This window comes from Pristis pectinata, chromosome 40, assembly GCF_009764475.1.
Source record: "Pristis pectinata isolate sPriPec2 chromosome 40, sPriPec2.1.pri, whole genome shotgun sequence".
Classification (NCBI taxonomy): domain Eukaryota; kingdom Metazoa; phylum Chordata; class Chondrichthyes; order Rhinopristiformes; family Pristidae; genus Pristis; species Pristis pectinata.
This window is the reverse complement of record NC_067443.1, coordinates 7,079,103-7,091,173: the sequence shown is the minus strand read 5'-3', so window position 1 is coordinate 7,091,173 and position 12,071 is coordinate 7,079,103. Positions and strand designations below refer to the sequence as shown.

General features: G+C 51.6%; 1 protein-coding gene across 1 annotated transcript in view; it reads left to right on the top strand.

Moving 5' to 3' along the window:
- Positions 1-12,071, top strand: part of ints3 (integrator complex subunit 3) — a 105,444-nt gene that overhangs the window by 66,276 nt on the left and 27,097 nt on the right. Inside the window, 3 exon segments of the mRNA XM_052045709.1 lie at positions 782-935; positions 3,651-3,719; positions 11,479-11,554. Coding sequence (XP_051901669.1) covers positions 782-935; positions 3,651-3,719; positions 11,479-11,554 — 299 coding nt within the window.

Sequence of the window (12,071 nt, the reverse complement as noted above, 5' to 3'; positions counted from 1 at the left end):
CTAAGCTTGCAGCGGAGCCCTTGTGTGTGTGGTGACACAGACTGAAACACGAGGCTGCAGATTCTGAAAAAAGCAAGCTGCTGGAGGAGCCAGTGGATCAGGCAGCTTCTGTGGAGGGAGATGGGCAGTCTGGTCTCAACCACAAACGTCAACTGTCCACTTCCCTCCACAGATGCTGCCCGACAGAGTGAAGCTCTTTCTGCACTGTCCCGTCACACTGTCCCAGGGCAAGGAGAGTATGGGTTGGTCACAGAATGAAGCTCTATCTGCACTGTCCCGTCACACCGTCCCAGGGCAGGAGAACATGGGTTGGTCACAGACTGAGGCTCCATCTGCATTGTCCCGTCACACCGTCCCAGGGCAGGAGAACATGGGTTAGTCACAGAGTGAAGCTCCTCCTGCACTGTCCCGTCACACCATCCCAAGGCAGGGAGAACACACACTCCCAGGATCAGTCACAGAGTAAAGCTCCATTTACATTGTCCTGTCAGGGACAGCATGGAGAAGGCACAGAGTAAAGCTCCGTCTACACTGTCTCAGCAAATCAAAGGAGAGCCCACACATCCCCTGTGTAATTCCCATGCCAGTCAAGTAGCAGTGGCTTTTCAGTGAGGCTGCCAGGTTATGGACAACTTTAAGCTGCAGGTTCAGATCCACAAAGAACTTCATTTTGAATAACCAGCTGTCTGTGGGAAGTTGGCTGCATCCAACACTGGAGCGTGGCAGCGAGGTGACTCGTCCCACCATCTGCGCCTCTTACTGCCGTGCTTGTTTCTTTCAGTAAAGCAGCAGCGGGGAAGATGAGGTTGTACGAGTCGTTTGCGCAGGCCACACAGCTTGGGGACCTTCATACCTGCCTAATGATGGACATGAAGGCGTGTCAGGAGGACGACATTCGGCTGCTCTGCTACCTAACCCCAACGATCTACACATCGGTACGGTCTGAGTCTGCAGTTCTATCCCACGGCTCGTTTTGTTCTACCCGTCTAGGTCAGAAGGCTTTGAGCTTGGTCTCACACTCCAGAGACAAGATAACAGGCTGATGCTGCAGTGTGTAGGAGCGTCCCACTGAGGGAGGGTCACACTGTGGGAGGGGCGGTACTGAGGGAGGAGCGGCGCTACGTACACTTCACAGGTACTTTTAATGGGCTGTTAAATTTGGTTGGATATCCCCAGTGCACCGGAGCACATGCACACGTTTGCCATCTGATGACGGTGCAGTTTGATGCTCAAATTGGCTGCAATGTTCCCAGCATTAAAACAGGGTAAAAACAACTCAAAGAAAAATGCCTCAGGACTTCTGGGACTGGAAGGCCAGCAAAGGAGAGGTCAAAGAGTGATGCAGCAGGGAAACAGGCCCTTCAGCCCATCAACCAACCACTTGTCCCAATCCTACGTTAACCTCGTTGTATCCTCCCCACATTCCTGTCAGCTCTTCCCAGGTTCTACCCCTCACCCACACACTAGGGGGACAATTTACAGTGGCCGATTAACCCACCGACCCCACACGTCATTGGGATGTGGGAGGAAACCAGAGCAGAGTCGAGATACGAGTCTGAGAGAGAAGTGGTTGTGCTCCTGTGGGTGACAGAGGAGAGACTGCTGCCACGCGTGGCTGGGTACACGGGAGCCAGTCCTGCCATCTGTGAGGTTGCACACTGCTCCCCATTCGCTCACCGCATCGCGTTGTGTCTATGGGCAATGTGCTAGAAGCTTCACTTCCATGCAGTTTATCTCTCTGCTCCCCCTCTGGGAGTGGAGTTGTCTCCACTTCCCCTCTCTACTCGGCTTGCACAGCTCACACTGCTGCTCCGGCGTCAGTGCTCCTTCCTTCCCAGTGCTCACTGCAGAGTTCAAACCACATTCAGAGCAAATGCTGAGTTAATGCTCCAAAGGAGTCTAACAAGGCTGTGCCTTACGGAGCCCAACAAACCAAGGCTGTTGGCTCGCATGCCCCACTTCCCACATTTAACACAAACAGAACTCCTTCCCTTCCCTGTCTGTATATCCAGTTTTCCCCTCAACCCATCTCTGCTGTCCATGTCGACCAGTCCTTGTCGAAGTGTGAGCCTACATTCTCACCACTGCAGGCGTTTATTAGTGACTGTCAAATACATCCGGCCTAGCCTCGCCCATCACGGGTAACAGCTTTATCAACCTTTGCCATCCCTTCAAACAACCTCGGCTGCCTCTCCTTGACGGGAAAGAGCCCCAGACAGCCAAATTTTTCTGATGGGTGTGCTTTTATCCTTGTGAATCTTGCATTTTTCCATGGCCTCAAGTTCCTTTCTGCGAGAGTGGAACTGTGTACTGTGCCTCTCAAAGCATATGCTCCTGCTGTGGTCTTTCCAAGATGTACATAGACAGAGCTGTGCACAGTGCTCCCAATGTGCTCTAACTCATGTAATGGAGACCAGGGCTGTGCACAGTGCTCCTAGTGTGGTCCAACTCATGTAATGGAGACCAGGGCTGTGCACAGTGCTCCCAGTGTGGTCCAACTCGTGTAATGGAGACCAGGGCTGTGCACAAGTGCTCCCAGTGTGGTCTAACTCGTGTAATGGAGACCAGAGGTGTGCACTGTGCTCCCAATGTGGTCTAACTCGTGTGATGGGGACCAGATCTGTGCACAGTGCTCCCAGTGTGGTCTAACTCGTGTGATGGGGACTAGATCTGTGCACAGTGCTCCCAGTGTGGTCTAACTTGTGTGATGGGGATCAGATCTGTGCACAGTGCTCCCAGTGTGGTCTAACTCATGTAATGGGGACCAGAGCTGTGCACTGTGCTCCCAATGGGATCAAGCTAAGGCCGCCAATGTGTCCCTTCCTGCCAAATAATTGCACACCACTACTCTGGTACAACTGTGCAGCAGATCTGGGCTGTAGTTGGTGATAGATCATCTGAGAGAGAGCTGGTCAACTCTATCCCTCAGAGTAGACACAGATCCAGTGGCATAAAAAAAGTCCCATTCCTTGTAGCTTGGTGTCCTGCCATCCCATGTGGAAAGGACATAGTCATAGAGCAATACCGCAGGTAAATCGCCCCTTCGGCCCAACTCATCCTTGCCAACCAAGATGCCCATCTAAGCTGGTCCTATTTGCCAGTGTTTGGCCCAGATCCCTCTAAACCTTTTCTCTCCATGCACCTGTCCAAGTGACTTAAATGTTGTTGTACCTGCCTCAACCACTTACTCTGGCTGCTTGTTCCATATGCCCACCAGCTTCTGCGTGGGCCTCCTTTAAATCTTTTCCCCTCTCACGTTAACCCTATGCCCTCTAGTTTTTGATTCCCTTTCTCTTCGGGGGGGGGGGGGGGGGGGGGGGAACTGTTCATTCATCCTATCTATGCCCCTGATGATTTTATACACCTCTATACGGTCACCCCTCAGTCTCCTACGCTCCAAGGAATAAAGTCCTAGCCTGCCCAACCTCTCCCTATAACTCAGACACCCCCATGCCCAGCTGATTAATTCCATTTATAATCTATATATCCTGGACCACTTCAGCTGTCAGACCTACCGGAATGGAGCCTGGGGTAGACTTGCATTCCACCTTCTGCGACAGGTTGGGGTGAGCTGTAGGTTCTGCACATGGGGGGGGGGGGGTGCGCAGAGGGTTTAACGATCATAACGTTTGTTCTCTCCCTCTTTTTAGTTTCCTGATGAGACTCTGCGGAGCAGCGAGCTCCTCAACATGATCGTTGCTGTCATCGACTCTGCGCAGGTCAGTGTCCGGTGGTGTACGACCGTCATTTTCAGTGTGGCTCAGTGGGTCGAGGCAGCAGCAACTGAACGGTGGGATCACAGTCTCCAGTCTCCAGTAGCATCTACACGGTGACAGACCCGTCCCGCGTTGCACAGGGGCGGACCTGCCCCCCCCCCCCCCCCCCCACCCCCAGTGACAATACCATGACAGACCCTTACGACCCTTACCCTGATGTCCCCTCCCCCCTATCCCCAGGTTCATACAATAGCTGCTACTCCCCAAGAGCTAATTCATTCAGCATAATACTAGAGAACGCAGTTATGTCCTTTCTCCCTTGTGTCAGGCCTGTTTGGTTCAAAGTGACCCTGGGCACAGGCTGCTGAGGGAGAAGCATCGCGGAAGCAGGAAACGTGCATGAACATCGGTCACAGTGTTGCACGGATCTTTATTTTTTTAATCAGTTGCCTAATTGCCTATGAGGCCAAAGGGGGGAGATTTTCTCACTCTGCCAACCCATTCTTCCCTGTTGCTTTCCAGCTTGTTGATCATTCCCTCCTTTCTATAGCCCCACAAACGCCAAATTCCAAGTGGCACTGCGGGGACATTCTCTTGTTTACAAAACAGACGAGTAATTCGGCACTCGGGTCAACTGCTGTGTGCATTCGTCACCCGCTCCAGTCCCGTGACATCAAGTGCACCAGCCACTTGCGAGATTGCATTCCAGTGTGACTAACTGCTTATCAGTGGCATAGAACATGAGAAATAGGAGCACGAGGAGGCCATCTGTCCCGTCAAGCCTGCTCCGCCATTCAATAAGGTCACGGTTGATCTGGCCGTGGACTCACCTCCACCTACCTGCCTTTTCCCCACAACCCTTAATTCCCTTGCGATGCAAAAATCTATCTAACTGTGTCTTAAATATGTTAAGATAGCCTCTATTGCTTCCCTGGGCAGAGAATTCCACTACTCTCTGGGAAAAGCAATTCCCCCTCCTCTCCATCCTAAATCTATTCCTCTGAATCTTGAGGCCATGTCCCCCAGTTCTAGTCTCACCTACCACTGGAAACAACTTTCATGCCTCTATCTTATCAATCCCTTTCATAATTTTATATGTTTCTAAAAGATCCCCTCTTCTCATAGATAGGGTGAATGCACAGTCTTTTCCACTGGGAAAGGGAACCAGAAACTAGAGGGCAGAGGTTTAAGGTGACCGGAGAAAGGTATAAAAGGGAACTCAGGGGCAACAACTTCATGCAAAGGGTGGTGTGTACATGGAACGAGCTGCCAGGGAAAGTAGTTGAGGCAGGTACAATAACGACATTTAAAAGACATTTGGACAGGTACGTGGTTGAGAGGGATATGGGCCAAAAGCAGGCAAATGGCACCAGCTTCGGTGGGCACCTTGGTTGGCATGGACCAGATGGGCCGAAGGGTCTTTTTCTATGCTGTATTACTCTGACTCTATCACTGCTTTTCTTATAAGGCACTGATGATGATACATGTGAACCTTAAACTTTGAGTGTCTCTGTTGTTTAGTACAGGAGAGAGTGCGAATCGGAATTGGTTTATTATTGTCTCATGTACCGAGGTACAGTGAAAAGCTTGTCTTGTGTACCATTCATATAGTTCAATTCATTACACAATGCACTGAGGTAGTACAAGGGAAAACAACAGAATGCAGAATAAATTGTTACAGGTACAGAGAAAGTGCAGTGCAGGCAGACAGTAAGGTGCAAGGTCATAACAAGGTAGATTGTGAGGTCAAGAGTCCATCTTATCGTACTAGGGAACCGTTCAATATAAGACAGCGGGGTAGAAGCTGTCCTTGAGCCTGGTGGTATGTGCTTTCAGGCTTTTGTATCTTCTGCCCGATGGGAGAAGAGGGAATGTCCAGGGGGAGGGGGGTGGGGTCTTTGATTATGTTGGCTGCTTTACTGAGGCATCGGAAAGGGTAGACAGTGACCAGAACTGCACACAATACTCCAAATTTGGCCTCACCAATGTCTTATACAACCTCACCATAACATCCCAAATAGAACCATAGAACAGTACATGGAGTCTTATGGAGGGGAGGCTGGTTTCTGTGATGTGCTGACCTGTGTCCACAACTCTCTGCAGTTTCTTGCGGTCCTAGGCAGACAGCGCTTTCTGGCCTTAGTTACATCAGTTGTACAAGGAGTAGGCCATTCGGCCCCATGCCTCCTCTGCTGTTCAGTGAGATGGTGGCCGATGTTTCACCTCGGTGTTGCTTTCCTGCACTAGCCCCATGCCCCTTGATAAGTAAGATCTTTGTCTGGAATCTGACGTGCAGCTGAGCCACCACAGCCCCCTCGGAACCCCAAATTTCATCCCCCTTTTGGTAAAGAAATTTCACCTCATCTCAGGCTTCACCTGCCTTGCCTCCTTTTGAGACGGTGACACCTGGTTCTGGACAACCCATCCAGGGAAGCACCTCCCTACTGTGTCCCTTGTGAAGCCCTGTAAGAACTTTGTGTGTGTCTCGGTGATATCTTGATCGCTGGTGATGGATCTTTAGGCAAAGGTTATTAGTGGGGACCCAAGTGAGTGTTTGAGAGGCCACCTGTTGTGACTCGGGTGTGTGGTGGAAGCAGCGACTCTTTGGTCAGGTCGAGTTTTGATGTAGGTGTTCGCGCCGCTCCACGTAACCCAGAACACCACAGCCTTGACTTGTGCTCATTGTTGTCTGCGGGAGTCACTGAGGTCAGCCTGGGAACCACTTGGGGTTCCTGCCCCAATCAACACCTCGCGTGTTAGACCTCAGCAGTGAAGCCCTTTTTTCCGCCAAGCCCCCTCTTGAAGTTCTGTACGCTCGCACATGAAGGGTAGCGACTTAGACGGGGGCTGTCAGTGGGAAAGTAACCCGGGCACGAGGAAGGGGCCAGGATGTTGTGGGAAAGCCACTGTCCTCCCCCGTCAGTGGGTTACCCCGCTGCCATGTGTGGCTCGGCTGACCAATCAGGAGAAGTTGAGCACTTTGGCATCATTAGTTGACGGCTGCATTTCTTGGACAGTGTCCCATATCGTTCGGGGAGGGTGGAATTGGAATTTTGTGGTTAGTCCACACAGTTCTGGTCTCCATATCCCTCAGTTAAACCACACCAGGAGCACTGTCCAGAGTTCTAGTCTCCATAGCCTTTGGTTAGGTCACACAAGGAGCACTGCACACAGCTCTAGTCTCCACAGCTCTTTGTTAGACCTAACTAGGAACACTGTACACATTTAGTCTATACGTTAGCTAGACCACATCTGCAACATTTTGCACAGTCTCTATAGTATAAGGGAAAGGAATTGTGAAGAATATTTTTCACAAAGTTGAATGCAGAACTGGAGATGTTTCCTTTTGAGGAAATGAATGAATGCTCTTCAAAATAATGAAAAGACAGATGTAAAGTGCTTTTTTCCACTCGTGGATAAGTTCAGACCCAGGGATGATCAATACAAGATGGTCATTAATAAACCCCACTAGGGAACTGCGAGCAATGATAATGTGGAACTTGCTGGTCAAGGGTAATAGCAGGGGATTGAGAAGGGGCTGGAAGGATGTGCTGTGGGCGAGGGTCGGTGTGAGGCCCAAACCCCTGTCCTGCAACAAAATGGAGGCATGAGACTGCAGATGCTGCAAGTCTGGAGCAACACCAAAAGAACTCAGCGGGTCAGGCAGCATGTGTGGAGGGAAATGGACAGTCGATGTTTCAGGTCGAGACCCTTCGTCTGGACTGGAAAGGAAGAGGGGAGATGGCTGGTGTGAAAAGGTGGGGAGGGGAAGGGGTGGAGCAAGAGTTGGTGGGTGATGGGTGGAGGTGGGGGAGAGTGGGGATGATGTCAGAAGCTGATTTCCCCTTCCCACCTCCTTCCCTTTATTCCATGCCCCACTGTCCCATCAGATTCCATCATCTTCAGCCTTTGTTACTTCCACACATCGCCTCCCAGCTTCTGACATTATTCCCACTCTCCCCCCTTCCCTCACCTGCCTATCACCCCCCCCCTCACCTGGATCCACCCATCACCTGCCAGCTCTTGCTCTTGCTCCTCCCCTCCCCCCGCCTTTTTATACCAGCTCTCTCTCCTCTTTCTTTCCAGTCCAGATGAAGGGTCTTGAGCCAAAACGTTGACTGTCGGTGTCCCTCCGTAGACACTGCCCGACCTGCTGAGTTCCTCTGTGTGTCCTGCAGCAAATGCCGCTGGTCTGTTCTGCGTAATCTGGCGAGGTACAGAGCTGCTGCAGGCACCAGAATAACACTGCAGGACGGCTGAAGAAAGGCAGGGCCGTGATTCATCAGTCCGTGGAGCTGGCATATCTCTGTGCAGCTGCTCAGTATTCCTTGAAAGGAAGCGTTCTGTCAGTTGAGCACAAAAGAGGAACAGAAATCACTGCTGTGCCTGATTCACATGAAGCCTTGTTTGCATTAAATGCTGAAAAGCTGGAGCTTCATTTATTTCACAGTAATTTTGAAAGCCAGTGACAGATAATTTGAACGCATTTAGTGACGGCACGCAGTGGTGCAGCTCATCAAGCTGTTGCTTTACGGTGCCAGCCACTCGGGTTCGATCCTGACTTCTGCCGCTGTCTGTGTGGAGTTTGCATGTTCTCCCTGGTTTCCCCCGGGTGCTCCGGTTTCCCCCCACGTCCCAGAGACATGCAGGTGGGTGCATGGAAATAAAGAGCCTCGAGTTTGGTGAAAAGCATGACTGTCAGAATCAGGTTCATTATCAGTGACTTAGATGACGTGAAATTTGTTGTTTGCGGCAGCAGTACAGTGCAAAGTCATAAAATTACTGCAAATTACAAAATAAATAAATAGTGCAAAACAGAAGGAATAACAAGGTAGTGTTCATGGACTGTTCAGAAATCTGATGGCGGAGGGGAAGAAGCTGTTTCTGAATCATTGAGTCTGGGTCTTCAGGCTCCTGTACCTCCTCCCTGATGGTAGTAACGGGAAGAGGGAGTGTCCCAGGTGGTGAGGGTCCTTAGTGCTGGATGCTGCCCTCTTGAGGCACCACCTCTTGAAGATGTCCTAGGTGGTGGGGAGGGTTGTGCCTGTGATGGAGCTGGCTGAGTCTACAACCCTCTGCAGCCTCTTGCGATGCTGCGCATTGGAGGCTCCATTACCAGGTGGTGATGCAACCAGTCAGAATGCTCTCCACCGTACATCTATGGAAATTTGTAAGAGTCTTTTGTGACGTACCAAATCTCCTCAAACCCCTCGCGAAGTAGAGCCGCTGGCGTGCCTTCGTCATGATTGCATCAATGTGTTGCCAAGTAAACTTTACCTGTCTGTCTCCTGCTTGATGCCTAGTGTTGTGATCTCTGTGAAGCATACCATTTTTCATTCCTGATTTGTTTAATTAATGGAATTTTAATTCCTCAGTTGTGTCTCTGGATCAGTTCTGACCTCCAGATTATTACTCCAATAGCAACAAACAACGCGCTGGAGGAACTCAGCGGGTCAGGCAGCATCTGTGGGGAGAAATGGACGGTCAGCGTTGCTGGTCGGGACTCTTCAGATGACCTGCCGAGTTCCTCCAGCATTTTGTTTGTTGCTCCAGATTCCGGCATCTGCAGTCTGTTGTGTACTTCAATAGCAAGTTCGGTGACGCATGTAAATGTGCCGTACCCCAAAAACACCCCCACTTCCCCGCACATTTTTCTTTTTTTTTCTCTCCTCCTGATCCACCTGGGCCCCATCTTTCCCCCCATCGCCTCCCTCTCCACTTGCCTGTCACCCACTGGTTCCCCTCCCCACTTCCCTCCTTTTATTCCATGGTCCACTGTTCCCTCCCATCAGATTCCAGCACCTTCAGCCCTTGTCACTTCCACCCTTCACCTCCCAGCTGCTTGCATCATTCCCACTCTTCCCCACCCCCTCACCTGGATCCACCCATCACCTGCCAGCTCCCCCCCCCCCCCCCCCCCCCCCCCGCCACCTTTTGGAGGAATGAGAGGGTTAACATATGAGGAACGTTTGACGGCTCTTGGGCTGTACTCCTCGGAGTTCAGAAGAATGAGGGGGGACCTCATAGAAACGTTTCGAATGTTAAAAGGCCTGAACAAAGTAGATGTGGCAAAGTTGTTTCCCATGGTAGGGGAGTCTAGTATAAGAGGGCACAACTTGAAGGGCGCCCATTCAGAACAGAGATGCGGAGAAATTTCTTTAGCCAGGGAGTGGTGAATCTGTGGAATTTGTGGCAGCTGTGGAGGCAAAGTCATTGGGCGTATTTGGCAGAGATTGATAGGTATCTGTGTAGCCAGGGCATCAAAGGTTACGGTGAGAAGGCGGGGGAGTGGGGCTAAATGGGAGAATGGATCAGCTCATGATAGAATGGTAGAGCAGACTCGATGGGCCAAATGGCTGACTTCTGCTCCTTTGTCTTATGGTCTTTTTATACTGGCTACCTCCCCTCTCTCTTTCAGTCCCAGATGAAGGGTCTTGACCTGAAGTGTTGACTGTCCCATTTCCCTCCACAGGTGCTGGCTGACCGACTGAGTTCCTCCAGTGTGTCGGCCCCAAAAGCACCTGCCCCAGTGTAATCAGTGAGCAGGGAAGGGCATTGGAGGGGAATAAGAGGCAAGAATGTGGTCCTTTGTGGGTGAAAGGGTTTGTTTCTGTTCAGTCATGGGATGTAGCAAGGTCGGCATTTATTGACTTCACCGAATTGCCCTTGAGGAGGTGGTGGTGAGCCTCGGTCTCCCAACCTGCCATCGGACATGATCTTCCAGGACTTGGCAGTGAAGGAATGGCAAAAAGATTTCCACACCTAGAGAGGGGCGTGTGAGCAGCGTTCCCTTCCACCTGCTGTCCTTGGTTTTCACAGCTTGGGGAGTAGCCTGGGCAAATCTGGTGCACTCCTCAGCCACAGCGAGCCAGTGGTGGAAGGGAAGAATAGTGTGGTGCACGGTGTGCCGATCAAGCAGCTGCTCTGTCCTGGGCACTGACCAGCGTTGACACGAGACTGCCGCTGCTGGAATCTGGAGCCTTTGTTCCTGTTTATCACCCTCCTAGCTGTCGCCACCCTTGCCCTCCCCTCCTTTCTCCGTCTGCCTCTCTCTGTCTGCCTCTATCTCTGTCTCCCGACTCCACCCCTCCCTCTTCCCTACTTGGTTTGATCTGCCTATCATCCTCCACCCCTTCTCAGGCCCCTGTCTCGCCACTCCCCCGCTCCCACTTTTAGTCCTGATGCAGGATTTTGACCCAAAACATCGACAATTCCTTTCCGCACCACAGATGTTGCTCAACCCGCTGAGTTCCTCTAGCACATTATTTGCTGCCGAGTGTTGTTGAATTGGGCTGCCTAGTGGGGAAGTGGGCAGCAATCACAAACACACGATGCTGGAGGAACTCAGCGGGTCAGGCAGCATCCATGGAGGGAAATAACCAGTCGACGTCTCGGGTCGAGACCCTTCATCAAGACTGGAAAGGAAGAGGGCAGAAGCCACAATAAAAGGGGAAGGGGAGGAGCACGAGCTGGCAGGTGATAGGTGAGTCCAGGTGAGGGGGGGAGGGGGGAAGTCAGTTGGTGGGGGGAAGTGGGAATGATGTGAGAAGCTGGGAGTTGATTGGTGGAAGAAGACAGTAGACCATGGAAGGGAAGGAGGTGGGGAACCAGAGGGGGGAAGGTGTAGGTGAGGGGCAGGTCATGAGGGTGGGGAAAGGGTAAAACCATCATAGAGGAAAAGGTGGCAGAATTTCAGGGGTTTCTCCTGATTCCATGGATGGACCAGTAATTGAAGTTAAAATGTTGCATGTTTGTGTTTCAGCTGCAGGAGTTGGTATGTCACATCATGATGGGGAACCTGGTGATGTTTCGGAAGGATTCTGTTCTCAACATCCTGAGTAAGTCACTCCCCCCTCCCCCATCTCCCTCACTGTCTAGTTTTGCTGGAGTGTGCCATCGGTTCGTGGGAACGGCAGCTGGGTTTGGGCCGGTGTGCAGGCTCCACGTCGGGACCAGAGCCTAGAATGTGGGCAAGCTCCTCCATCCCTGTCAGAAGTGCCAGCCCTTGCACAGCTTGTGTATCTGAGTCCCATCTGCCTGCCTGCTCCCCGGTCCAATCAAGTGATGTTGCTGCAGAGAGGACGGGAAGGGGAGTTAGAATACGGGGCAGTACAGCACAGGAACAGGCCCTTCGGCCCACAATGTTGTGCTGAACTAATGATACCTGGACCCTTCTGCCTGCACACGGTCCGTATTCCTCCATTCTCTGCATATTCACGTGCCTGTCTTTTAAACGCTTCTCATATATCTGCTGCCTCCACCAGCCCTGGCAGTGCATTCCAAGCACCTACCGCCCTCTTTGAGGTAAACTTGCCCTGTGCATCTCGTTTGTACTCTCATCTTAAATGCATGCCC